The sequence below is a fragment of the Puma concolor genome, chromosome E2 (genome assembly GCF_028749965.1).
Source record: "Puma concolor isolate L17-30 chromosome E2, mPumCon1.1.hap2, whole genome shotgun sequence".
In the NCBI taxonomy this organism is placed as follows: domain Eukaryota; kingdom Metazoa; phylum Chordata; class Mammalia; order Carnivora; family Felidae; genus Puma; species Puma concolor.
Window position 1 is genome coordinate 12,569,932 of NC_141681.1, and position 25,962 is coordinate 12,595,893.

Here is a 25,962-nt window from a genome sequence, read left to right on the forward strand (position 1 = left end):
TTTCATGAAACATCTCCTTTTGTGGTTACTGCTCCAAATCTGTACACAGTTAACTTTGTTTCACTTTTCTTTTCTTTCTTTCTTTCTTTTTTTTTTTTTTTTTTTTTTTGGCGGCAGGGGACAGGGGTGGGGAGGTGGCTTTTTAAAAAACTATGTAAGGGGCACCTGGGTGGCTCGGTGGGTTAAGCGTCTGACTTCGGCTCAGGTCGCAATCTCATGGTCAGCATGGAGTCCAATTCAGATCCTCTGTCCCCCTCTCCCTGCCCCTCCCCTGCTCGCTCTCTCTGTCTCTCTCTCTCAAAAATAAACATTTGTAAAAAACAGAAAACCGTTTCTGTATTTTAAACTATCAAAACAGCAGAAAGTCCTCAGAAGTGGCATTGTACAGGAAAAGGGACTCTCCCAACAGATTTTAGGCAGCTGCGCTTGTAATTCCAGAGGGTAGTCTAACAAAACGTCTTCTGAAATTTGGCTCTTGAGGGAAGTTTACACTCCAGCATCATTCCTTTGTTCTTGTTCACAAGTGGATTCTAATGTGTCTATGTTTGCATAATTTTTAACTATTTTTCTTCAGACTTTTAAAAATGTGGCTTGATTTAAATAAGTGTGTGTGTATATTCCATGTAGTCATTTCTGCCTTAAAGCACGGGGTGAAATGCCTTGTTTTATGGAGTTTGCTAATGCCAAGCATTAGCTCACTGTCTGGGGAAACGAAGCCGCTACGGAGAAAATGACCCACGCTGGCTGCCAGCTCGGCCTGGAAGAGAAGCAGGCCCGTCTGATCGGCCGTGTCTGTGGCTGGTGGAAAGCCGCCTCCACCTGGACCTTGGCAATACTTGTTGGCTTTAAGACAGTGTTCTGAGCAAGCCTTAGCCAGAGTTTTCCAGTTTCTAAAACCCGGTTCCCTTGCTAGCTAGTTAAGTGGTTTAAGACAACGCTAACGTTTTTAACTACCACCGTCCTCTTGTGATGCCCGTGGGGAAGCCAGATGAGCTGGTGAGAGGAGGCCCAGTGAGGCAGGAAGGTCACCAAAACCAGGAAGTAGCTTCTAAGTAGGAAGATGTGCCTTTGTGCTCCCTTTCAAGGGCTCAAGCAGGTCTTCCCAAAGACAGCTGTCCTGAAGGAGAAGCGGGATACAGAAAGAGCCAGGAAAGCAGAGAGTGTGAAGAAAACTTTATTTTCCAAAAGTTCTTTTTGGACTGCATACTGAGGAATCGTAGTTGGCCTTCACATCTCGCAAACGTGAATCCCTTCAAACCTAAATGTGTCTGTACTGGGGTTAAGACTGACTTCCTGGAAGGTGTGGATCCAAAACAAATCTCAAGTAGCACCTGTGGTCCAAATGCGCAGACACACTAAAATGTGTGTCTGACACACTAAAAGTAATCAACAGGGATAGAAATCAAAGAGTGGTTGTTGCCTGGTGGGGGAAGATGGGGGATGGGAGTCGAGGGAAAAAAGGCCTAAGGGGCCTTTCTGGGATTTGGGGAATAATCTGTTTGGATTGAAGTGTTGATTACATGGGTGTCAATATTTGTCAGGATGTATTAAACTCTCCACTTAAACCCTCTGCGCATTTTATTGTGTGTAATTATACGTCAACTTAAAAATGTAAAAAAAAAAAAAACCCAAACCAAAAACCTAGTCCTGTTATTTGCTATGGTAGAATAAACTTTGATCTGGATATTTAAGTAATTATGTTCTTTTTTTTTTATCGTCTTTTTTTAGAAGTTTATTTTGAGAGAGTGCGCACGCGCACACGAGATGGGGAGGGGCAGGGGCAGAGTAAAAGGGAGAGAGAGAATCTCAAGCAGGCTCTGCACTGTCCGCGCAGAGCCTGACGTGGGGCTCGTACTCACCAACCGTGCGATCATGACCAGAGCTGAAATCAAGAGTCACTTAACCAAGTAATCATGTTCTAGTACCAACTCTACCATTACTTCTATGTGGGTGTGGGGAAAATATTTAATCTCTGACTTCTAACCTGTCACCGGTTGTACCAAATGGGGTCCCAACAATTAGGATGCTTAGTTTTTTCAAGTGTGAGGTAGGACTTCTCATAGAAATTCTTAAAGTGGTAAATAATGCAAAGAGAAATTTTCTCCAGGAAACTGAGCCCATTGGCGCTTTGAGATACGAATGGCCTCAGGCATGTTAGTAACTAGAGAGGGATGGAAATAACTCTGTGTCTTCACCTAGTAACTCGGGTTCTGAATTTGGGTGTGGGTTTTTTGTCTCGTCTAGTAACGAGCCAGCAGGGGTAGGAAACAGCTTTTAGAACTAAGCGCATTCAGCATTGCTTTCCAGTCTCCAAATTCAGCAAAGTGTCTTAATAGGAAAAAGGCAAAGACAGAGTCACTCCAAGTGGGGACCCAGGCTGCCAAATGTTGGTCTCAAGCACATGTTCCCTGAACTTGGGCTTGGCTCCAAAAGGAGAAGAGCTCACAATGGAAACAGTGATGGCTGTTTGCTCAGGCAGCCAAGAGAATGAAAAGCGCATTGAAACCCAGCAGTGTCTCCATGGGGAGAGGTACGGTGGGCCCCTGGGTGGTGAAACCAACCTGACAACAGAGCAGGAGAACAGGGCCCATTCCCAGCATCCCCCTTCAGTTCAACAACAAGACCTTTCTGTGCAACCTCAGGAGATCTCTGAGAAATTATACCATGGGCAACCCAAGCTTGGCTCGGCAATGGTGCTCACGCAATCCAGTTCACCCGTGGCTTGGTTGAATTCGATTCTGTTATTTGAGAGAAAAGAGCTCTTCTCGATGTACATTCCCTCATCCCTGCCAAGATTTCACCAGATTCCTTTTTAATTGCTACTCCTTATGGACCGTTTTGACCTCCAGTGAGTCCCTTTTCGGCTGGGGTTTGTGTGTGTGTGTGTAATTATTTTTTATTTCCTTAAGCAATCTTTAAGACCAACATGGAGCTCGAACTCATAACCCCGAGATCAAGCGTTGCCTGCTCCAACTGAGGCAGCCAGGCGCCCCTCAGCCGATGTTTCCACGCTGTACTTTTTGTTCTTGGTTTATCCAGTACCACTGTGAACCCCCCTCTGTTCTTGGCCCATCATAACTGCCAGGCTGAGAAACCAGCTGGCAGTGGGAGAAACAAGGCTTTGGGGCGATAGAGTGGCCAGATCCAGACCACAGCGTTCACTCGCCTGTGCGGACGCGGGCAGACCAGGCCGTGCAGCCCATCTCTTTGCCTCCTTCACGAAAGAGGAGGGCCAACATGGGTCAGTCTTTTGCTTCCATACGGTTTGGAGGAATTCTGTTCTAAAATGGATGGTGGGGCACCGGAGTGGTCCAGTTGGTTAAGGATCAGACTCTTGGTTTTTGCTCAGGTCATGATCTCACGGTTCATCAGTTTGAGCCCCGTGTCGGGCTCTCCGCTGACAGTGTGAAGCCTGCCTGGGATTCTCTCTCCCTCTCCCTCTCTCTCCCGCTCTACTGTTTGCTCACTCACTCTGGAAAGGAAGGAAGGGAGGGAGGGAGGGAGGAAGGAAGGTGCATAAACTATGGTGCAATGGTTGCAAACCCAAATATTTCCAAGAGTAGGAAACTTTGTAAAGAAAGTAGGTGCGGTGAGCTGAGAAGTGTATTCCTTGTCCAATGAGGTGCCATTATTTTGTTCCAGCTGATTGTTGTCAGATGTTCAGAATCTGGATGTTTACTTTTATGTCTAGGGGTCACAGAAAGACACAGGCCTTCGATGCGTATCCTCTGACCTAGCAGGGCAAGGATGGGTTGTGGCCATAGACATGACTTGGAACTGCGGCTCCAGGATGTACTGGTTGTGTGATCTCGGATCGGTCAGAACATTCTCAGAGTGCCAGCATCGTCCTCTTTGAAGCGAGGGCAACGCTGCCCCCGGCAACAGGGTCTCAGGGATAAGATCAGATCACGTAGAACACAGCCATGAGGAGGGCCGCCTAGCCGGCACACAGGAAACGCCATCCTTGGTATTTTAGCTCACAAGTGACTCTTCAGTTGGCGAATCCTGATTTCTAGAGCTTTTGCTAATGAACCTAAGAGACTGTCCTTAGGAGGAGCCTACTAGACACGTGTTTGTGGAGCCTCTCGCTGCACACCAGGCACGCACGTTTGCCAGCACAGACCATCTCCGCTCCGCATCTGGAAGCAGCGGCCTCTCTCCAGCTGCCAACGGGGCAAGGAAGCGAAGCTGTTGATCACAGAGGTATCTGTAGATCCTCCCACTAACTGCGGCTTTGCCTCCCTGATGTCAACCACCAGGATTGGGGTTTTCCTCCGTAAGGAAATCAAGATGAAAAGGGGAGCCAATTGCACTTTTTAAAGCGTTCCGACATTTGGTCTAATGAAGAGCAAGCAAGCCTTCTGAGAATAAGAAAATTGATATTGCCTCCTTCCAAATTCTCCTTGGAGATCCTTGGGCCACCTTTGGGACTGGTGCCTGGATGCCCAAAGCTGCCCCGTGCCCTCCCTGTGGCCACCGTGTGTTTCAGCCACTGCTGCAAAATTAAGACACGTCAGTGCTCGTTACATAGGCTCTCGGCCCCAGGTCGACCAGCCCCCTGTGCCTTCTGAACACCATCAGCATGGCAGGCATGACGCTGTGCGCCAGAGGTGCGGGGATAGGGACGGTCCTCTTGTTCCTCCTTGACCGACGGGGAAGACGGGCAGGTGCCTTCACGGTGGAACAGCGCAGTGTGAGGGTGGCTGTGATAGAGACCTAACACCCAACTGGGGGAGGGGCGCAAGGCGGACGGTAGGATCACGGGTTAGCGGGCAGAGAGAAATGGTGGCGCCTGCGGGACAGTTTGCGAGAAGATCTGAGGTCCCATCACCACATACAAAGGCCAGCAAGGAGAGCAGGGCACGACTGGGCTGGCGGAGTATGAGGAGCTCGAGGGCCACCTGGGGCAAGTCAGAGAGGACTTGGGGTTTTCTCCTGAAGGCTCAGCACTTCAGGGATGGTGAGAAAAGGGTGTTGGGATGGAAGCGGCATTTTAGAAAGATCGCTCTCCTCTGCGGCAGGGAGGCTAGAATGGCAGGGGCAGGGATGGTGGCGGGGAGACCACAGATGGGGGGTTACTGGAGTCATTAAAAGAGGAATGCTGAAGCCCAGACAGTAATGGTGTTAGGAGCCATACGGAGAGGACCAAGCAGAGAAATGCACAGCAGCCAGTGGGGCTGATTGGCTGGTTGCAGGTAGGGGATGAGCAGGAGGGAGGAAGGAAGGAGGATGCTCCCAGGTTACTGCTGGGTGACAGGACGGACGGAATGTGGTGTCACGTATCAGGGTAGGGGACCCGGGAAGAGAAGCCGCAAGCCGAGGATGATGAGCTCAGTTTCCGAGTACTACCTCGGGATAAGGACCAGGGGTGGGCACTTTGAAGGGAGTGGTTCGGGGCTCTGGAGAGACAGATGGACTGCAGACAGAGATGGGGGGGCCATCTATTTCTAGGAAGTCCTTGAAGATGTGAGTTAAGGTAAAATCATCCAGAGAGAATGTGGGTAGAAAGAGAAGAAACATGGACCCTGGCCTGAGCCCTGGAGGCCATGGAGAGCTCAGGAGAAAGCGGAGAAGCACAGAGAAGAGTGTGACCATCCAGTTAGTAGCTTCAAGGCGGGGTGGGGGTGGGTGGGGCGGGGGAAATAATCTCCTCCCCCACCGGGGGACAAGGTTATTTTTGGCATCCTCAGCAAGTGCAGGGTCAGGGAAGTAGGAGCCAGCCTCTCCTGGGCCGAGGAGGGAAGCGGAAGTAAGGGATCGAGTCCCCCTTGTGCTCTTCCTCGAGAAGGACCCGGTCTCTGTTCTTGCCGGTGTAACTTAGAAACAAAAAGCTACGAAATACTTCAAACATAACCATAAAAAGAATAACACCCACCACACAATCAACGGTAACCATCTTGCTACATTTGCTTTGTGTTTTTATTTTGTGGAGAAATAAAATAGGACTAGTTGTTTTTGAGCCCCCACATTTATCTCCTGCCTCCCTGAGGCTGTTCCCCTCCCTCTGTCAGGTAGCCACCCTCAGTTGTGTGGTTTCTGCTTCCATTACGTACGTCTGCATCTGTAAGTAATACGTACGATTATTCCGCATGTTTTTAAATTTGATAGAGATGATATCATGCTGACTGTTTCTGCATCTCGCTTTTTTCCTTCATCAGCACCATTTTGGGGGTCTGTTTCTGTTGACACATGTAGCTGTAGCGCATTCACTTTACTGCTGTTGTAGTTTCCTTTATATGAATATACCACATATCATCCCCTCTATTGTCCTGTTGATGAATATTATACATGGGTGGGGATATTTCTAGGCTATATACCTAGATGTGGACTTTGCTAAATCATGGGTTATCTGCATTTTTAATTTCACTGGATATTGTGAAATTGCTTTCCAGTGTGATGGTACCAACTTCCACTCACAGAAGCAGTTTATGAGAATTCCAGATGTTTCACATCCTCCCACCATTTTTATATGCTGCAACATAATTTGGCCAATTTGAGGAGTGTGCAATGATATCCCATAGTTTGCTTTCCATTGCATTTCCACAGTGCCAAAGATACAACCAGTGTAAGATTGCATCTTTTAGTATAGAGCTTATGCACTGAACAACTCTAGGGGGCACTGTTCACACTGTAATCTTTGTGAAAAGCACTCTCTAGAGTTGGTGCAATGTGCCACAGACACAGTGGCCTTGAGTAAAGTTAAGGATTTTCTGTTGTTCTCCTTTGCCTGTTGTTCTAATTGGGCTGTTATATCTTATTCATTGGAAGAGTTTTTTATTTATTCTGGATGTAAATTTTTTTTTTTTTAATTTATACCTGTTGCAAATGTGATCACTCTGTGGCTCCTATTCTGTTATAGTACTTTTTTTCTTGTACAAAAGTCATTTTTTAATTAAAAATTTTAATGTACTTAAAGTTATCAGCTTTTCCTTTTATCATTTGTACTTTTGTATCTTGACTAAGAACTCCCTCCCTAGTCCAAGGCCATAGATATTCTAAACTTCTTGTGGGTTTTACTTTTCCACATTTAGATATTTAATTCCTCTTGTTATTTTTTGCATGGTGTAATATAGGGATTTTTTTTTTTTTTTTAGTATTTCCTTATTTAATCTCTATCTACACCCAACATGAGGCTCAAACTCACGAACCCAAGATCAAGAGTCGCATACTCTTGCAACTGAGCCAGCCAGGTGCCCCAGGATCCATTTTTTTTCCATATATAGCCAATTACAGAATAAAATTAACTAATCCATCATTTTCCCTTTGATTTTCATGCCATATATATATATATATATATATATATATATATATATATATATATAACCTTTTTTAAAGTTTATTTCTTTTATTAGGAGAGAGGGAGAAAGTGTGAGTGGGGAAGGAGCAGGGAGAGAGGAGCAAGTGAGAATCCCAAGCAGGCTCCACACCGTCAGCACTGAGCTGGACATTGGGCTGGAACCCCTGAACCATGAGATCATGGCCTGAGCCAGAGACGGATGCTTAACTGACTGGGCCACCCAGGCGCCCCCGTCACTGTTATGTTTTAAACACAGGTCTGTTTCTGGGTTTCTGTTGTGTTTCCTGGTTTATTTGTCTATCTCTATTGCCATATGGTGCAGTGTTAATTACTTAACTACTGCTAAGATAAGTCTCCCCAGCTTGTTTTTCTCATCACCTCTTGGTTATTCTTGGCCTTTTGCTCTTCTAGTTGGATTTCACATCAGTTGTCAGATTCCACAAAAAACAAACAAAAACTCATTGGGATTTTTATTGGAATTGTATTATAGGTTAATCTGGAGCAATATGCATCTTTACAATATTGGGTGTTCTCATCCTCGAATATGGTATATTAGTGTATCTCTCCTTTTGTTTAGGTCTTTCATGTCCTTCAGTAATGTTTTGTCATTTTCTCCATGAAGGTCTTGCATATGACATTAAATTTATTCCTCTGCACTTGTAGATTTTTGCTCCTATTGAGAACAAGATCTTTTTCCCTATTATACTCCCTAAGTGTTTATAGCTGGTATGTAGAAACAATATCCATATTTGTAACTCACCTGATATCCAGCAACCATGCTGAACTTTCTGACTTGTTCTAAGTTCTACAGATTCTCTTGGATTTTTCTGTGTAGATTATCACTGTCTACATTTAAGAACAGTTTAGTCTTCCTTTCTGATTTTTATGCCTCTCATTTACTTTTCCTCTCTTACTGTATTGCTTTTATGCCAGGACAGTGTTGAGGAGAAGCAGAGCAGTGACAGCAGTCTTTTTTAACAGCTTTAATTGAGAATATTGAGATAAAGTTCACATGCCATAAAGTTCATCCCTCCGACTTCACAGTACAATTTGTATTTGTTGACTGGTTCTTCTTTTCTCTCCTGATTTGTCACGCCACCTCTGACGTATGTTTTCTATACAGATCTATTTCTGGGTTCTGTTCCATTAGAGTACTTGTCTATCCCAGTGTCAGTACCTACCATATTACCTTATTTACCATAGCTTTAAATATTTGCTGTCGGGGCACCCAGGTGGATCAGTTGGTTAAGCATCTGGCTCTTGATTTCAGCTCGGTTATGATCTCACCATTTATGAGTCTGAGCCCTGCACTGACAGCACAGAGCCCGCGTGGGATTCTCTCTTGCTCCCTCTCTTTTTCTCTCTCTCTCTGCCCTACCAGAGCATGTGTGTGCATGCACTCTCTCTCTAACTAAACAAACATTTAAAAAATGATAATAGTCATATTTGTAGTCATATTTGTAGATTTTTTATGGGTTCCCTTTATCAAGTTAAAGAAGTACCCTTCTATTTGCTAAGAGGTTTTTTTAAAAGTTATGCATGGATTTTGAGTTATTTCTGGCATTTTTTTCTTCATCTATGAGATGATCATATAGTTTTTCTCCTTCAGTTATTAATTTGGTGTATTTTTTTTTAAGTTTATTTCTTATTTTAAGAGAGAGAGGGGCACCTGGGTGGCTCAGTCGGTTAAACGTCCGACTTCAGCTCAGGTCATGATCTCACGGTTTATGAGTTCCAGCCCCACATCTGGCGCTGTGCTGACAGCTCAGAGCCTGGAGCCTGCTTCGGATTCTGTGTCTCCCTCTCTCCCTGCCCCTCCCCCACTCATGCTTTGTCTCTCTCTCTCTCTCTCTCTCTCTCTCTCTCTCTCTCTCTCTCTTAAAAATAAATAAACAGGGGCACCTGAGTGGCTCAGTCAGTTAAGCGTCTGACTCTTGGTTTCAGCTCAGGTCATGATCTCCTGGTTTCATGAGTTCAAGCCCTGAATCAGGCTCTGTGCAGCACAGAGTCTGCATGGGATTCTGTCTCTCCCTCTCTCTCCCCTTCCCCTGCTTGCTGTCTCTCTCTCTCTCTCAAAATAAAGAAACTTTAAAAATTTAAAAAAAAAATTAAAAAAAAATTTTAATCAACATTTTAAACACTTAAAAAAAAAAAAAAAAGAGCGAGTTGAGCATGCGTGCAAGTGAGGATGAAGCAGAGAGAGAGGGCGGGAGAGAGAGAAGCCCAAGCAGGCTCTGCACTGACAGCAAAGAGCCCGAGGACATGGGGCTGGATCCCACCAACCGTGAGATCATGAGCTTGAGCCAAAATCAAGAGTTGGATGCTTAGCTTACTGAGCCATCCAGGTACCCCAGTTTGGAATATTTTATTCATAGACATAATGATGGACTATATAACCCATTCTTGAGCTAAGCTCTACCTGGTCATGATTTTTTAGTACACTACTAAATTTTATATACTAGTAATTTATTTAGGATTTTTCTCGGTTGATAAATGAGATCTAATTTTTCTCTCTTACAAAGTTTTGGGCATTGAGATTTTAATTCTCAAAATGAATTTGTGATTATTCCCTTTTTCTAATCTCTGCAAGCTTAAGAAAGGGTTAAGGATTCTTTACATAGTTTGATAAAATTCATCTGTAAAATCTTGCTAGTGTATTTTAAGGACTAGAGTTGGGTGAAACTAGATGCTACTTTTTTAAAACTTTTCAAACCTTTATTCAGACACTACATTTTAAAGGCAAGATTGACAAATCCATTTTTTATTAGTATTACATATAAGACTGCTTTCTTCAATACTTTGTTTCATAGATAATAGCTACTCCTTCCTCTGTTCCAAGAATACTTTCTAATATTGCTCATAATTATTGATTTATGTATAGGTTTATCCCCATACTGTAAGTTTCTGAAAGACGGGGTAACATTTTTATTCCTGTTTGTGCCTCAGTATCCAGCAGTTTGAGGCATACTGTAAATAGAAAAAAAACAAGCATTATGAAATGATTTCACAATGCCAACTCTGTCTTTCCTCTTAAATCTCGAGTTTTAAATCTCCTTAACTCTGTCACTTGATAGCAGTGTAGCTGTGAGAATTACACTACCTGTCTCGTAAGTGCTTTTTGAAGACTAACCACGATGATATATATAAATCATCTGGTATCCAGCGCGTGTTCAATAAAAGTTATAAATTACTTTTTTTTAATTAAAAAAAATTTTTTTAAGTAATCTCTATGCCCAACGTGAGGCTCGAACTCACGACCTGAGATCAAGTCCCGTGCTCTACCAACGGAGCCAGCCAGGCACCCCTGTAACTTAATTTAACTTTTCTTTAATGTTTATTTTTGAGAGACAGAGCACAAGCAGGGAAGTGGCAGACAGAGGGAGACACTGAATCCGAAGCAGGCCCCAGGCTCTGAGCTGTCAGCACAGAGCCCGACACGGGGCTTGAACCCATGAACTGCCAGATCCTGACCTGAGCCGAAGTCGGACACTTAACTGACTGAGCCACCTAGGTGCCCCAAATTACTTTTTTTTTTTTTTTAAAGTTTATTTATTTTTTTTGGGACAGAGAGAGACAGAGCATGAATGGGGGAGGGGCAGAGAGAGAGGGAGACACAGAATCAGAAACAGGCTCCAGGCTCTGAGCCATCAGCCCAGAGCCTGACACGGGGCTCGAACTCACGGACCGCGAGATCGTGACCTGGCTGAAGTCGGACGCTCAACCGACTGGGCCACCTAGGCACCCCAAATTACTTTTAATTTTGAAGGAAAGCAAAACACAGCTGACTTAGAGACACTTGCTTTTTGATTTTCTTCTTCTCTCTACTACTGTTCATTTGTGGGTTTGTGGTTGTGAAACAGAAACAGGTCAAAATGCCTTTGAAAAGCTATCCCTCCTCCACTGCTCTATAGTCCTATCCTGTTCACATGGTTAAAAAGAGAGTTTTTTACCACTCCTTCCTACCAGTCCCTGCCTCAGGCAGGGATGGGCGAGAAGCTATTTGGTAATTCAAGTGAGGCCAGAATCCTCCTGGGGACTTTTAACATTGTCCTCAGAAGAAATGCTCTCCCACTGGACTTGGAAAGCTGACGGGGCCACTTTGCCATGACATGAGAAGAATCTGCCTGAGAATGAAGTCAACACAGAGGGAAACAAAACCAAGAGGAAAGAGTTTTGATGTTATCTTTTGATCTCTGGTTCGAGCTACGTCTGAAGCCAATGAACTATCCCTGTACAATAAGTGAAATAATAAATTGCCTTTTTAGAGCTTAAGCCAGTTTGAGTTGGGTGTATGTCGCTGCAAACAAGATTCCTTTTAACACAGAACTTGTTCCTTCTTTTTACCGTGCCCACTCAGAGGTCAGTTTCTCCCTGTTTCTAGTTTAAAACTACCAGCAAAGAGGCTGCAGATTTTATTGGGTCAGGTTTCAGAAAGACCAACATGATGCTTAATGACAAGAGTTTCTTCTGATCCCACCTGGGGAGCTGAGATCAGTAGAGAGCTTTGACGGGTTGCTTATATAACTTGGTAAAGTTATATTTCCTCTGTAGAAAGTTTAAGGCAGTTATTTTAACTACATGTTCCCAGATCGTGGGCTGATACCTAGTTGCTTTATTCTGATTATCTATGTAGGGCTGTAGCCTCCAACACAATCAATCTAAGAAAGATTTGGGAAAGTAACTAAGTGTTCCTCTTAGATGCATGTGTGTTGTGCCTCCACATTTATACTAATTTGTGAGAAATCATGCATTTCATGGACATGGGAAATCTAATCGTGACTTTTAGGAAGAAGAGACTGGAGAGCAGCACTAGAAAGAGTGCGGGTACATTTAAGAGTACATTACGGGGGCGCCTGGGTGGCTCAGTCGGTTAAGCGTCTGACTTTGGCTCAGGTCATGATCTCACAGTTTGTGAGTTCGAGCCCCGCATCGGGCTCTATGCTGACAGCCTGGAGCCTGCTTTGCATTCTGGGTCTCATTCTCTCTCTGCCCCTCCCCAACTTGTGCTGTCTCTGTCTCTCAAAAATAAATAAAAATATAAAAAAAAGAAAAAAAGAGTACGTTATGGTCTACAGTTATTGTCCTAACACTGTATAAAATAGTGAAAGCCTGTTAAAACCCAAACACCGTTAATGGGACTAGGCACATAATAATGGTATATTCACACCGTGCAATACTATTTGTCTATAAAAATGAACGAAAAGGCTCCCTATCAACTGATATGGAAAGATCACCAGGATATACTGTTAAATGAAAAAAAAAGCCATGTACGTAAATATATATGGTTTCTTTTGTAGAAGAAAAGGAGTAGTGGGAGCAGCACTTCTCAGTGTGTGGCACACAGCAGTGCTGAGATTGGAATGTCTATCTTTCTATAGTTTTTAAAGCTGAATATATCCATGTGGATATATTAACCATTAAAAAAAAAAAAAACCCTCTTATGACACAGACCCCTGCTTCCTGTCCTAGGCTGTGCTCCTGTGGGCCCCACAATGCCTCCTGCTGGCCCAGCAGACACAGGGCTACGGCTCTCACCCATCTGTAAGAAGTCACCCATCTGTAAGAAGTAAATAAACGACATGGTCACACTGCAATGCCTTTATAAGAGGAAGTTTTATTGTTAATTATTTACCTTAATATTTTCAGAAAGAGGAACAGATAAGCTCAATCCAACATGATTGGCAGTTGGCAAAATCTAGTGAAGCAAGTGTTCTGATTGCTAAGGATTTAATTTGGGTGCTTTTAATACTTAACCATCTTTAACACTTCAAACATAATCCAGAAGAAATGCATCATCTCCCTCCCTTTCACTTTAATACCCCACCTACCTCACTTTAATATGGAAATATCTTCATTAAATAGGATCCCCAGAGGAACAAGTTCCCTGGAGTATAGCCATGAGGACAGTGCACAAAAAGGAAAACTCAAAATAAAACTCTGTATGATAATTTACTAGTCTAAGGAAACAAAACCTTCCAATATATTAAGAAATAAATCCAGTTACAAATGCACTAACAGGTCTACGTGAAGAGGTCTGATAACTGAAAATGGCCGGCTATTTACAAGATACACAAGCAGGAGCGGCGCACCCAGCCCAGCACTGGCCCTCAGAAGCCAAAAGTGTTCTCTCCACTGTAGGCCACATACAAGAATCCGTCTTCATCTTTTTCCTTCTCGTAAAGCTGTCCCATAGTTAGGCTTGAAAGAGAAAAACAAAAAACAACATTGAAAATTGGGTTTGGTCACTGAGTCTACCCACAAGGTGCCGGGAGCAAGTCGGTTTGAAGATAAGGGACGTGACTACTAAAACAAGCTGCCTGGGGCGTCTGGGTGGCTCGTAGGTTAAGCATCTGTGCTGACAGCTCAGAGCCTGGAGCCTGTTTCGGATTCTGTGTCTCCCTCTCTCTCCCCTCCCCCACTCGCGCTGTCTCTCTCCGTGTCTCTCAAAAATAAATACACATTTAAAATTTAAAAAAAAAAAAAAAAAAAAAAAAACTAGCTGCTCTACCGTACTTTTGGTGGTAGACAAGAAAAGTAATTGAAATCTTAGCACTGCCGTGTGCCGACAATCCAGCTTTACAGAAGGGAAATGGAGCCAGGATAAATTAGGCCTCTGGCAATCAGTAGACAAGACTAGAATCAAATGTCCATTCTCCTGCCCTGAAGCAAGGCCATCTAACCCACCCTCACACCAAGTTATTCCTTCAGAGGCCAGCTCTGGTTAGTACTTGAATGCTTTCTGGATGCCGAGGGCAAGACAAAAAAACTAAGCAAAATTAAGAGCCTAAGCAGCCCATCCCTGTGTGGGTGGAGGGCCAAGGTAAAGAAGTGTACAAGGAGCGTGCTTCTCCTCCAGGCTTATTTGAAGGTGTATCATTTGTACCTAACGTAAGTACAAGTGGGTGCATTCTTGTAGACGCTCCCCCACCAAAAACCCTGTGCCCCAGAGATCAACATCAGTGCCATCAAAGAGAAGTTATTTTCCTCACACGTAATGCAGAAAGTTCTCAGAATATATCTGGAATCCAGAGAAACTCTGCCCAACCTTCCAAAGAACCCTCCAGAAATAGGTATTGTTTAAACATGTGTGGGTGGGAAAACTGGTTTTCCCTAAGCCATAAAACAGACTGCAGTACAGGAGACCTAATCTAGTTCTCTGCCACGAAACTGAGCTGTACCGGCTCCAGGGTAAGACTAGTAACACAGGGAACCCCAGGCGAGCTCTGGCCACGTGACTGTTCTATGAGAGCCGAGGAGGAGGCACAGACGTGTGCTAAACATCAGTGTGACCACACGCGTGGGGTCAACCAGAACGAGCAGTAAGATACCAGTCTGAGAGCCAGCTGAAGACATCAGAGGTCACTAGCTGGACAGGTCACAATAGGTGCTCACATGCAGGATTCAGTAAAACTGAGGCAGGGGGGCGGGAGATGGAGGGGTCCAAGGCCTCAAGCTGGTGGAACAATCACAGCCCCACCCTGCTGCTGTGTTCCTAGCAGGCCTCATGGGACCTCCATATAAACAGGGATACAGGCCACATTTTTATAAAGGGGAATTTTTCCTTTTCTCTTCTTCCTGCCCAATTGCAAGGTTAGCCTGGTTGGCTGTGTGGGCAGATGAGAATTCTTAAGTAACAAGTGGGGGTGGATAGGTATGAATACAAAGGACCTGTCACCAGCATCTGGTAAACAGCGCTCCCTGTGAGGACCTCCTAACCTGGACTCCACAGAAAGACTTCCTGGAATGGCCCTATCCACTAGTGCTATTTCTGCCATGATAGAAATGTCCTGTATTTTTGCCATCCCATACAGTAGCCGCTGGCTACATTCAGCACTTGAAATAAGGCTCCCTGAATTGGGATGTGCTGTAAGTGTAAAACATACACACGATTTCAAGACCTGATATGAAAAAAGGATGTACAAATCTCAATTTTTATTACCTGCTGAAATGACATTTTAGATATACTAAATAAAGTATATTATTAAAATTAATTTCACCTGTTTCTCTTTAAATGTACTAGAACATTTTAAATTACATTTGTAATTTAATTTGCACATGCCATTTCTCGACAGCACTGACCTAGAACATGTGAGGACTTGAGGGACGGCGGGCAGAGACAGGAACCCCATCCTGGGGACCCCTAGAGTGTTGGGTCTCAACCTCAGCTACACAACAGAATCTCCGGGGAGCTTTAAAACCTCTTCCTGCCCAAGCCCCACCCCAGACCAATTAAATCAGAATCTCTGGAGGTCGGAGCCAGGCATCAGTATGTTTTAAAATGCCCAAGATGATTCCAGGTGCAGCTAGGTTGAGAACCGGTCTCTCTGCCAGAGGAAGACACATGCTAGTCTTTGCCTGTTTGAGATGCTCATCTTTAAGAGCCATGTGATCTGGGACTGGAGTAAGGAGCCAGCGGTTAGCAAAAGGCTTGACATGGAGCTCAGTCTCTCAGGAAGATTCTTACCCTGGTGGTTGGGAATGCCCTGAGGAACCCTGCTTTTCTCTGAGACTCCTCAGAATGAGGCCACAGGGAAAACAGCTACAGTTATTGCCACAGCTCTCTTAGCCCCACGTCATCCTAGTATCCAGGATGACCAGGACGAGCACCTGTCCTCCCCTCTCCCCACCACCAGTACCAGAGGGATTTAGAGGCAGAGGTCAAAGACACTATGTGCAGTTCAAAGGCGGCCACCCCTTGATGCCAATGTCAAGTCTGGCTCCATCTGAAGACTAGGTGTGCTCTTTTCCTAGCAAGTTAGCAGCTCTAGCGCGATGGCTCTAAATCCCACTTCTGAGTAAGAAACACTCGAGGAGCTCACAAATACCGGCGGCCAACCCCTGACTCTGCCTAATACGAACAATGACCACCGGAGCCACGCTGTCTAAGGCAGGCTCTGAGACGGAACGTGGAGGCCCATCATCATGCGGCTCGTTCCTTCCTGCTTTTAGATTCCATCATCTTCTAAGTAAAACCTGCATTTATAAATCTCTCTAACCAGTGCCCCGGCAGCTATGGAGGGTGATCATAAAACTCCTAATTATAATAGCGCTTACGTGCCAAGCACTGTTCTAAGTGTGTTTATATTAACTCTTTTTTTTTTAATTTTTTTTTAACCTTCATTTATTTTTGAGACAGAGATAAAGCATGAACGGGGTGGGTCAGAGAGAGAGGGAGACACAGAATCTGAAACAGGCTCCAGGCTCCGAGCTGTCAGCACAGAGCCCGATGCGGGGCTCAAACCCACGAACTGCGAGATCATGACCTGAGCTGAAGTCGGACGCTTAGCCGACTGAGCCACCCAGGCGCCCCTATATTAACTCTTTTTATCCTCACAACAATCTTATGAGGTGGCCTAAGTTTAGAAATAATAAAAGTGAGCCACAGAGAAGTTAAGTGACTCACCCCAGATCACACAGCTAGGACACACTCTTACCACTGAGCTGGGCTGCCTCCAAGTGCATACACAGATCCGTTCTACTGGCCGAACGGCAGCATCCCGTAGCTCCCGCAGAGGTCTCCCTGAGAAAAGCGCCTCTCACACACACAAACGTGCATACAAAATCACTGGCACTCTAGTTCAAGTGCCCATCTGGATTCAGTAGGTCGGAGTGGGGCCTGAGATTCTACGTTTGTAACAGCTTCCCAGGTAAGGCCGCCACTGCCAGCCTCTGCGTCACACAGAGCTCCCTCCTTCAGATCCTGTAACGTGACAACTGTTGTGCCTGGTGACTGCAAGATTCCTCTCCCTGCCCCGCGTGGAAACTTTCTCTGTCACGCAGCCTCGTGTGGAAACTTTATTTAGGTGGCAGCAGCACTGGGTCCTTATACTCGGGACACCCCTTGGGCAGAAACTTGGAAACTCAACGCTGGGAGCTGAACACTCCATTCAGCAGCCTGTGAGCGAATGCCCGGTTTCGAGGTATCGCTGAGCGCCAAGAAAGAAGACTGACACATCTGTACGGTATGATTTCAAAATAGCACTTATGGAATCGGGTGACACACATACAAAGTCAGAATAATTTGGCCTGGAGCCCCAGAGAGCCAGGCCACAAACAGTTTAAATTTTAAGTCCATTAAAAAAAAGGTAAATGGAAGTCAGCGAGATAAAACAGCAGGAGGCTGGCACATCAGTTTAGGACAAGTTCCACAAGCCTCTGAGAAGATGCGCTTCCCTCTCAGAGGTCACAGAGCCCAAGCCACACAGCGCTGGGCAGGCTACCGCCAGAATGCCCGGAGGATCCTCACACGCATGCGCCCGTGAGGCCAAGCCGCACAGACCTGCTGAATGGCCTGATCACTTACGAGCAACACTGCAACTCCAAGGCCTCCTGCCTAAGTCACTGGCTGGGGAAGACACCCACAGATGACCTCCAGTCCCTGATACTAAAGCACACCGCTGTGGCATCAACTATTACATACATGCACCCAACCCAGAAGGGTACCGCTGAGTACCAGAAGCACTGCCACCTTCCAAACTCTTGAGTCTGACCAGGAAAGAAATGGAAAAAGCCAGTGGCAGATTGTAAGTCACGAAGCCAATCTAAGTAAGGTATGGTGATACCCTCAAGTACTGTCACCCACCCCTCCATTCAGAGTCACACAGATCCAGACAAATGAGCCTTTCATAACGGCACCTTTCAGAAGGATCCACATCCAGAAATAGCCGAGCTGCTGAGGGCAAACATTAGATTTAAGCTACTCAAGAGCCTCTGCGCTGGAGGAGGCTGACCTAGAACTGTGTGGGTGCCTGATCCCTGCAGAACCTCCCCCAAGGGGCAAGGGCCAACCAAGGGCAGCTCATGAAGGCTGTGGGATCCAGCTTGACTCATGAACCGGCTGGACTGATGGGCACACACCCGGTCACCCATCTGCTTTGGAGCCCACGTGCTTCCACCGGACCTGGATTTCTCTCTTTCCCAGCAGGGGAGGGCAGATGGGGTGAGGTGGGAGGACAGTGGCCACTGCTATGGACCCTGGAAAGGCAACCACCTCAAAGTGAAAGCTAATTTAGCCATGAAGGTTCCCTGACATTCTACAACATAAAAATTAACTACTGGCTATTCCTTTTATCAGATTTTTCTCTGATATAAATCCCATTACTTCTGGAATGAATCCTGTTCTTGAATAAGTATTTACCTAGAAATGATCAAAAGTGCTTAATTTAAGTACATTTCTAAATAAAGGATGAATGCACTGTAAGATCTCACAACTTCCCTTTACTTAGTATCTCTTTAAGATCAAAAAGCGGGGCGCCTGGGTGGCGCAGTCGGTTGGGCGTCCGACTTCAGCCAGGTCACGATCTCGTGGTCTGTGAGTTCGAGCCCCACGTCAGGCTCTGGGCTGATGGCTCGGAGCCTGGAGCCTGTTTCCGATTCTGTGTCTCCCTCTCTCTCTGCCCCTCCCCCGTTCATGCTCTGTCTCTCTCTGTCCCAAAAATAAATAAACGTTGAAAAAAAAAAAAATTAAAAAAAAAAAAAGATCAAAAAGCAACTAAGCACCACAATCTTAAACACAGGTTTTTCCAAAGGTAACATTCCTAAATTATAACATCTTACAGATATTTTATTTAATAATATACTACTGTTTCTATTTTAAACAGGGATTAAGAAGACTCTGTGTTCTAAACAAAGACCAAAAGGTAGGTGCCACTGCCAGGTCTGGGCTTCCCTGTAAGGCCATGACTGGGAAGCGTGTACGGATATCCTTTGAGTTCTGTCTGCATCAAGGCACAATTCTCCTGCCGTTTCTGGCCTGATTCTGAATGCGGGCACATAGGCAGAGAATTTAACTTTCCAATGCTAAATGGGAAAAAGGAGTGGCGATCCTACCCCCTCTGCCCTGCTTTTTAAAAAAATGGAGAACTCAAAGAATTTAGCAAGTAAAACTCTCAGGGACTTGCCTTGGTCTCTATTTCTAGAATCAATATTTAATACTAACTACTCTAAACAATGACCACATTTTTACGACCACAATTTTTAGCTGTGTTATAGAACGCTCTCCCAAAGTTCCACTCGAAGGCAAGAATAACTGAAGTTGCTTCTGCTCCACCTCTCGCTCGCTCCACCAGTGACCCTCACGCAGATCTGTCATGGACAGGGCAGGGCTCCTGCAGGCCTGGACTCCTCCCTTCCCGACTATTCCTCTAGCCGCTCTTGGAAGCATGCAAGCTCCGGCAGAAGGTTAAGGGAGGCCCCACACTTCCTAAGGAGGCTGGAAGTTGCTGAGGAAGAAGCTGCTGCTCAGGTGCCTCAAGGAGGAGATGGCAAAGCTGAGTCACACATGGGCTTCAGGGGGAGACCCTGTGACAGTTTTGTGTGTGCTACCATCAGGTGATTACCGTCAGCATAAAGCCCAATGATGTCACATACCTCTTTTGTTTAGAAACAATTTTTTTTTTTTTAGTTTATTATTTTGAGAGAGAGAGTGCAAGTGAGGGAGGGGCAGAGACTGAGGGAGAGACAGAGAATCCCAAGTAGGCTCTGCCCTGTCAGCGCAGAGCCCAAAGCGGGGCTTGAACTTATGAACCATGAGATGATAAGCAGAGCTGAAATCAAGAGCCGGAGGCTCAACCGACTGAGCCACCCAGGCGCCCCGAAGAACAATTTTTCTTAATAAAACCCCCCAGCAAATAACTGCTGCATTAAGCCTGAAGCAGAAAGCCTTTAACTGGGGCCACAGGCCTAGACAGAGGAAGCCTGGTTAGTGACTCTCTAAAATCGGGACTTGGGTCACCGCTGCATCATCTGCTTTAGGGCAGATTCTTATCAGGTTGGAAAGGCAAATGGGACTTGGAGAGAAAATGAAGCAGCCTCTGCTGCCCTGAGAATCACTCTTCATTTCCAATTCTATTTATATCTCAGGGATAATGGAGGGAGGGGGCAGTTGCTAATCTGTAGCCATTTTAATTGCTAGATTAACATGGAGCCCTCAGAGTAACAGTGTCTCCAGAAGCCTACTTCATTTCCTTCAAGAAATATCAGAGGATCAGAATCGAGTAAAATAAATTCAATGCCACAGGTCTTAGTCGCCTACTTCCTCCACCTAAGAAGCCATCTCCAGGAAGGAGGAAACACAGGGTCACTAAAGCTCTACAGAAGCTGCAGGTGGTATGAGTGAAGATTTACCTCCCCCACAGCCTTAAGGGAAGCTGAGTATGACCACAGAGGCCGAGGGCTTCCGCCCCTGATGAAAAGTACACCCAGCACCGCAGTGCCTAGAGGCCTGGGAAGAGAGGCTGGAAGAGCCCCACCAGGTGGCCAGACCGCCTCTGCCAACACCACAGCTTCCCGAACTATAGCTGCGGGAGACCCACAGCACCCAGCAGGCAGGGCTCGGCCTACCTTCTCAGGCAGGACACCGGCCTTACTGAAGAACCTTTCACTTCTCCTCTATCCTGCTTCTCTGCCAAACACAGGAAATGGAGGCAGTGGAGGTTGGGAAAGCAAAAATCAGACCAACAAGTAGCCAGACCTCTCTACTTTTCATAGGAAGAGGAATGGAGTTTGGCTTAGGCCTTTTCTGGACCTTCCAAGGATTTTCAAAGGAAACATACTTTGGCCACACTGGGCTAGTTCCCAGGGCTTCTGAAAGCCTTAGCTTTTAGAAGTGCTACTTTCGGGGGGTGACAAATGAGACTTAGTTTGGGTCGCCAAGATGACATGTAGCCAGGGAACCCACGCTCGGGAGAGGGACTAGCATCTGGCTCAGGGTCTAGAAGTACTCAGCCAGTAATGGGAAAGGACTGACCAGGAATTTAGAATGAGTCCATTTTCTTCTTTCCATAGGCAACTAAGGCTAGGCAGTCAACTACACAGAAGAAGGGAATCGTAATGCCCCTGCCTTGATTCAGGTCCCAAGTTATCCCAAAGAACGCTTCCAGGCAGCCCAAGAGCTGGAGCGAGGGGGCGGTTACTCTGTCAGTGAAAGCAGGTGTGACGAGGGAGGTAGAAGTCTGTAAAGAGACCACGGAGCCTTTTGCTGGACAGCAGCCATTTTAGCATACCTGAGGATCAGGCAGCTACACACTCTGACTCTGACAGTGGCACCGAAATAAGTCTGGAGAGCAAGCAGCAGGGTGATTAACTGAAGCTGAGCCTCAGGAGGGCCCACAAGCTCCCAGTGGAGAATGCCAGGACTTATTTCATGGATCATTTGAAGAAAATCTCATTTTAGGCTTCAGTTCTACTGATGGCTTAAGCCTAAGTAAGTCCTCAACTGTGTTAAAGGATTCGTGAGGGTCTGAGGCTGCATTTCTTTATTATTATTATTTTTTTTTTTAAGTCCAACCTTGTTCTGTTTTCTTAACCCAAAGGACATTCCATGTACTGCAGCTCTTTCTTATTTTCCTTGAACTCCTCATGTCACGGGGCCCAAAATCCAGATTTCCAGTCAGGACATTTACAAGTTTTCTGACCTTCAAAGTTTTGAGTTCTGTAAGCAGCTAAGCAGATAGCCAATGCCAGTAAACACTTCTTACCTGGACTGTGGGACTGTCTTATCCACAAACAGGAAGATTGCCTTTTCAGAAGGAAGCTGGATCCTTTTCCTGATGATCCACATGAACTGAGCCACAGTGATGTCAGATGGAACCAGATACTTCCGTTTGTCAATGTCAACAATCTGAGAGCCTGAGACTTTTTCCACAATCACCTGGGAAAACAAAGAGAGGTCAGGATTGGGTTTCTAAAGCGAGGCTCTGGCCCTGCACTGCTCTACCCTTGCCCTGTCAGGGAGCTGATGAATAGTATGTGGGAAAGAGTGGGTGGGAAACTGTACAACACTGGAAAACATGCCCTTGATTTAATAAACCACAAACTCTTAACTCTGGAGGTTAAGAACTGATATAAATGTGTGACAGGCAAACAGTAAGTGCTTTTCTGTGGTCAATTATATTTATCATCCTGGATCTCAGCATGCATGAGAGAAACACAGCCCTTACTTGAAAGCTTTTCCACATTTTGTCTGTGTAGACCTGAGAATATCTGCTGAGAGTTTCATCTATAGCCAGTTACTGCAGGACCTCAGAATGGGTCTGCCTTCACACTACAGGGGAAGTATGATCCCAAGGAACACAGGAAACAGGAACGGATAGACTAATGGGAGTGAGTGGCAATCCCAGCCGGCCAAGAACCAAGCTCCTCATTTGGCCTGTTCCTACTCTCCCTGAACTAGGTTTCAAATGTGTCCCTCCTAACCCCTCCCTCAAAGTAGCTATTCAAAGTGCTACAGTAACAGACATGCATGTCCTTTAAAACTCAGTAAGGATTACAGAAACTTTATCTCCTACCACAGAAGAAATATAGGAACGTATTTATTACTGACTAAGGAGAAACCAGGGAAGAAGGGGTTCTCGGACGCTTTTAAGATTTTTTGGTCAGGAAAGGATGACCGGGTCAAAGTGAAGAAAGGCAGCTAGAAGGCAGGTAAAGACGGAGGCTCAAAGTTAAAGATGAGTGTCCTGCGACTAAAGTACCGCTTCGAAGACCAAAGTGACAGTCTTCCCCCATCACTGTTCCCAAAAGTGGCAGTGACCTGTTGCCCTGTCCTAGAACATCGTTCCTTACATAATTGGCGAGGGAGCCCAGAGGCTGCAGGCAGCTCGCTGGCCTAGATCGGGAGATTCAGCACTGAGTCGCCCTGAACAGCACCAATTCAAGACCCTCAAGTCTGGGCCCCGGAAGGCCCCTAACCCAGTCTGGCCTGTCTGCTACTATAACTGGGACTGGAACCTCAACTTGTCAACTGTTGAATGGCCCGGGGCCCTGTCACTAGTCCTAGACGACGGGGTGACAGCGAGGTGAGGGGGCGGGGAGTGCACTCACCGGAACCCGGTCGGGATATTTCGCTCGGATCTTCGCAGATTCCACACATCTGTGTTCTGTGGGAGACACACACCGGACTGACGGTCGCGCCCGCCCGTGGGCCGGTTCCCGGGCCCCCGGCCCTCCTCCCCCAGCGACCTGCGTACGCCCGGGGCCCTTGTTCCGGCGTCCCGGCGGCCTCGGTCCTCCGTACCGAGCCACCAGGAAAAAGGGCAAAAGGCGGCACAAGGTCCGTGGGCAGCCGCCGGGGGCACCGGAGCCTCAGCGACCCGAGTCCGAGCGCGGCCTCCGCCCCGCCCGGCCAAGCCCAACCCAAGGCGACCCGAGTGGGGGAGGGGGCCCACCCGCCGCCCCGACCCCCACCCCCGGCCTCTGAGGGAGCCCTTACCCAGCGAGTGGTCCTCCTTGAACATCCACTTCATGGCGGCGGCGGGGAAGGGATGCAGCCGGCTCTCGGAGCCGCGGAGCTCAGCGCACCAACCACAACAACAACGACGGCAGCGGCAGCAGCAGCGGCGACTACACGGCAGGCGGGACTTCCGGCTGCCGGAGCCTAGCAACCGGCTGGGGGCGGGGCTTCCGGCGCTCCTAGCCAGGAAGGCAGCCTGCGAGCTGGGCCACACTCAAGGAGGCGGGGCAGGAGATGGCTCCGCGAGGGGCTACCGGGGGAAGTGGGATGACGACGGTGGCTACAGGACCGTGTTTGAGGGGTTTTGGTGACTGGGAAGGAATTGATGTCGGGAGCTGGTAACAGGAGTGGGGTCTCGGTGGCCGTTCGTAACGGGAAGAGGAGTTTGGGGGGTCTGGCCGATAGAACAGGGCTCTTATAGAGGACTTTTCATGAGGGAAGTCTCATTGATGACAAGGGGAGGGATTTTAGCGGTGTGAATGCCAGAAGAAGAGTCTCTGGTGGTTGGTGACGGCGAGGGGAGTCTGTTTAGGGCATTGACAGTCTGGGAGTATTGTTTGGTAACAGGTTGGGGGCTCCATACAGGGAGTGTGACTAGTTTGAGGGGATTGGGTGAGGAGAGGTACTGATGACAAGCTGCGGGTTCAATATTAGAGACAGCCATACTAGGTTGTCATGGACCAAGAAATGGAATTTAAAGAAATTCCATTTCCTTCCTTTATTCATGAATAAATGAGTAAACATTTAAGAAAAGGTATCACAATTATGCATTTGAAGGTAACATCGCACTGATCACAAACAGACCCCTGAACGTTAACTGCAGAGGAGTTAGAGGTGATTGTCAGGCTGGGAGAATTCCCCTGAGGGTTGGTCATAAGACAGGTTTCTATGGCAGTTCAGCAATCACAGCCTAGGCTGTGTGTATGTGTGTGTGTGTCACCTGCCTGAGCATATGCCTGGAGGTTCTCCAGTGATGTCATTCCTTTCTTGCTAGCAGAGTCATCAGGACAGTCTGCTCAGGGTCAACATCTGTTTATGAGCTGATGAATATTAATAAGAATATTCATTTAATTGGGCACATGATCCTTGCCATGTGCTTGTGATTCTGATGCATCTGAAAGGCTTGTATGCTTGAACATTGTCATTCAGCATTTCCTGCAGTTGTAATTCCTGATGGGTGCTGTGGAATCTAGCTTCATTCTAGAAGTATTTTGGTTATTTTAAGATTGAATGTCTGAGCAACCAAAATAGATTTTTGTTTGCTTGTTTTCTTCTAATGAAGTGAAAAATCCTTTGAATTTCATACCTAGAAATTATTACTGTTGCAATCAGGAGCACTGTTCTAGGTGTTAGGGAAAAGCAGTGAACAGAACAGACAACACTTCTTGCTCCCATGGAGTTTGCATTCTCATGGGACAAGACAAAAAATAAATGTGTCAGGTAATGGTAGGTGCTGTTTAGAAAATAAAGCAGGGTTGCTGACAAGAGTGATGGTAGAATAGAATGCTAAATAGGTGAAGTGGTTGGCATATTCTAGCAACAGGAAGGAAGCCCTTGTGGCTGGAGCTGACTAAACAAGGGGGAGTGTGTTAGAAAATGAGATCAAAGAGATCTATAACAAAACTGTGTTGAGCTTTGAATTCCTCGTGAAGAATTTTGGATCTTATTTAGAACGAAATGAGAAGCCAATGGAGAGGGGGAGCCTGGGTGACTGAGTCGGTTAAGTGTCTGACTTCGGCTCTTGTCATTATCTCACAGTTCGTGAGTTTGAGCCCTGCGTTGGGATCTGTGCTGACAGCTCAGAGCCTGGCGCCTGCTTCGGATTCTGTGTCTCTCTCTCTGCCCCTCCCCCGCTCATGCTCTCTCTCTGTCTGTCTCTCTCTCAAATGAACATGAAAAACAAAAATTTTTTTAACTTAAAAAAAAAGTCAGTGGAGGTTTTTTTTTTAGCAGAGGTGTGACATGTTATGGCTTTCCTTTTGAAGTGATCAGGCTAGCTTCTTTGTAGACTGTAAGAGGTTGAGAATGGCAGCCAGGGGAACAGATAAGGCTATGGTGATAATCCAGGTAGAAGACGATGTTGGCCTAAACCAAGATGGTGCTGTGGAGGTGGTGGAAAGCAGTTGTATTCTAGATATATTTTGAAGGTACAGCTGACACAATTGATGATAGATTGGATATGAAGTGTGAGGGAAAGCCAAAGTCAAGCACTTTGCAAGGATGGAATTGCCATTTACTGAAATAGGGTGGAGCCAGCTTTGAGGGGGGGAGGGCATGAGAATCAAGGTTTGGTTTTGGCTGTATTGAGTCTGAGATGCCCAAGAGACACATCCAAGTGCAGTTGTAGAGTAGGTGAATAGATCAATGAGTCTCTCAAATTCAAGAGAAAAGTATTTAAAGTTATTGAACTGGATGAGATCAGCTAGAGGGTAAG

The 25,962-nt window shown here is 46.2% G+C and overlaps 2 protein-coding genes across 6 annotated transcripts in view; one reads left to right on the forward strand and one right to left on the reverse strand.

Annotated features, from left to right (window-relative positions):
* ADAT1 (adenosine deaminase tRNA specific 1) overlaps window positions 1-13,090 on the forward strand; it is a 39,092-nt gene extending 26,002 nt beyond the window's left edge. For 2 of the 4 annotated variants that reach the window (XM_086688870.1, XM_086688873.1), the window contains one exon: window positions 3,692-6,919. In XM_086688870.1, coding sequence (XP_086544996.1) covers window positions 3,692-3,737 — 46 coding nt within the window. In that variant the 3' untranslated portion in view covers window positions 3,738-6,919. Of the gene's footprint in view, window positions 1-3,691; window positions 6,920-12,766 lie in introns of those variants that run through there. The other 2 variants (XM_086688869.1, XM_086688872.1) reach the window with 2 other exon arrangements.
* GABARAPL2 (GABA type A receptor associated protein like 2) lies at window positions 12,892-23,678 on the reverse strand. Of its 2 annotated transcripts, none has more exons than XM_025920929.2 (4): window positions 23,508-23,672; window positions 23,120-23,175; window positions 21,775-21,947; window positions 12,892-13,495 (listed from the first exon to the last, which is right to left on the reverse strand). In XM_025920929.2, exons 1-4 carry the CDS (start codon window positions 23,539-23,541, stop codon window positions 13,405-13,407), a joined length of 354 nt encoding a protein of 117 aa, XP_025776714.1. In that variant the 5' UTR covers window positions 23,542-23,672; the 3' UTR covers window positions 12,892-13,404. The 2 variants fall into 2 exon arrangements, with proteins under 2 accessions (XP_025776714.1, XP_086545012.1); XM_086688886.1 differs by lacking the exon at window positions 12,892-13,495 and adding an exon at window positions 16,576-18,271 and having other exon boundaries at window positions 23,508-23,678.
* Window positions 23,679-25,962: the final 2,284 nt, after the last annotated feature.

Coding starts and splice junctions, on each gene's coding strand:
- GABARAPL2 (XM_086688886.1), bottom strand. CDS start 23,541: ATGAAGTGGATGTTCAAGGAGGACCACTCGCTGG. Junction 21,948..23,119: donor AATATCCCGACCGGGTTCCG/GTGAGTGCACTC, acceptor TTGTTTTCCCAG/GTGATTGTGGAAAAAGTCTC. Junction 18,272..21,774: donor AAGACAGTCCCACAGTCCAG/GTAAGAAGTGTT, acceptor TTGCCTTTCCAG/GGTCCATAGCAGTGGCCACT.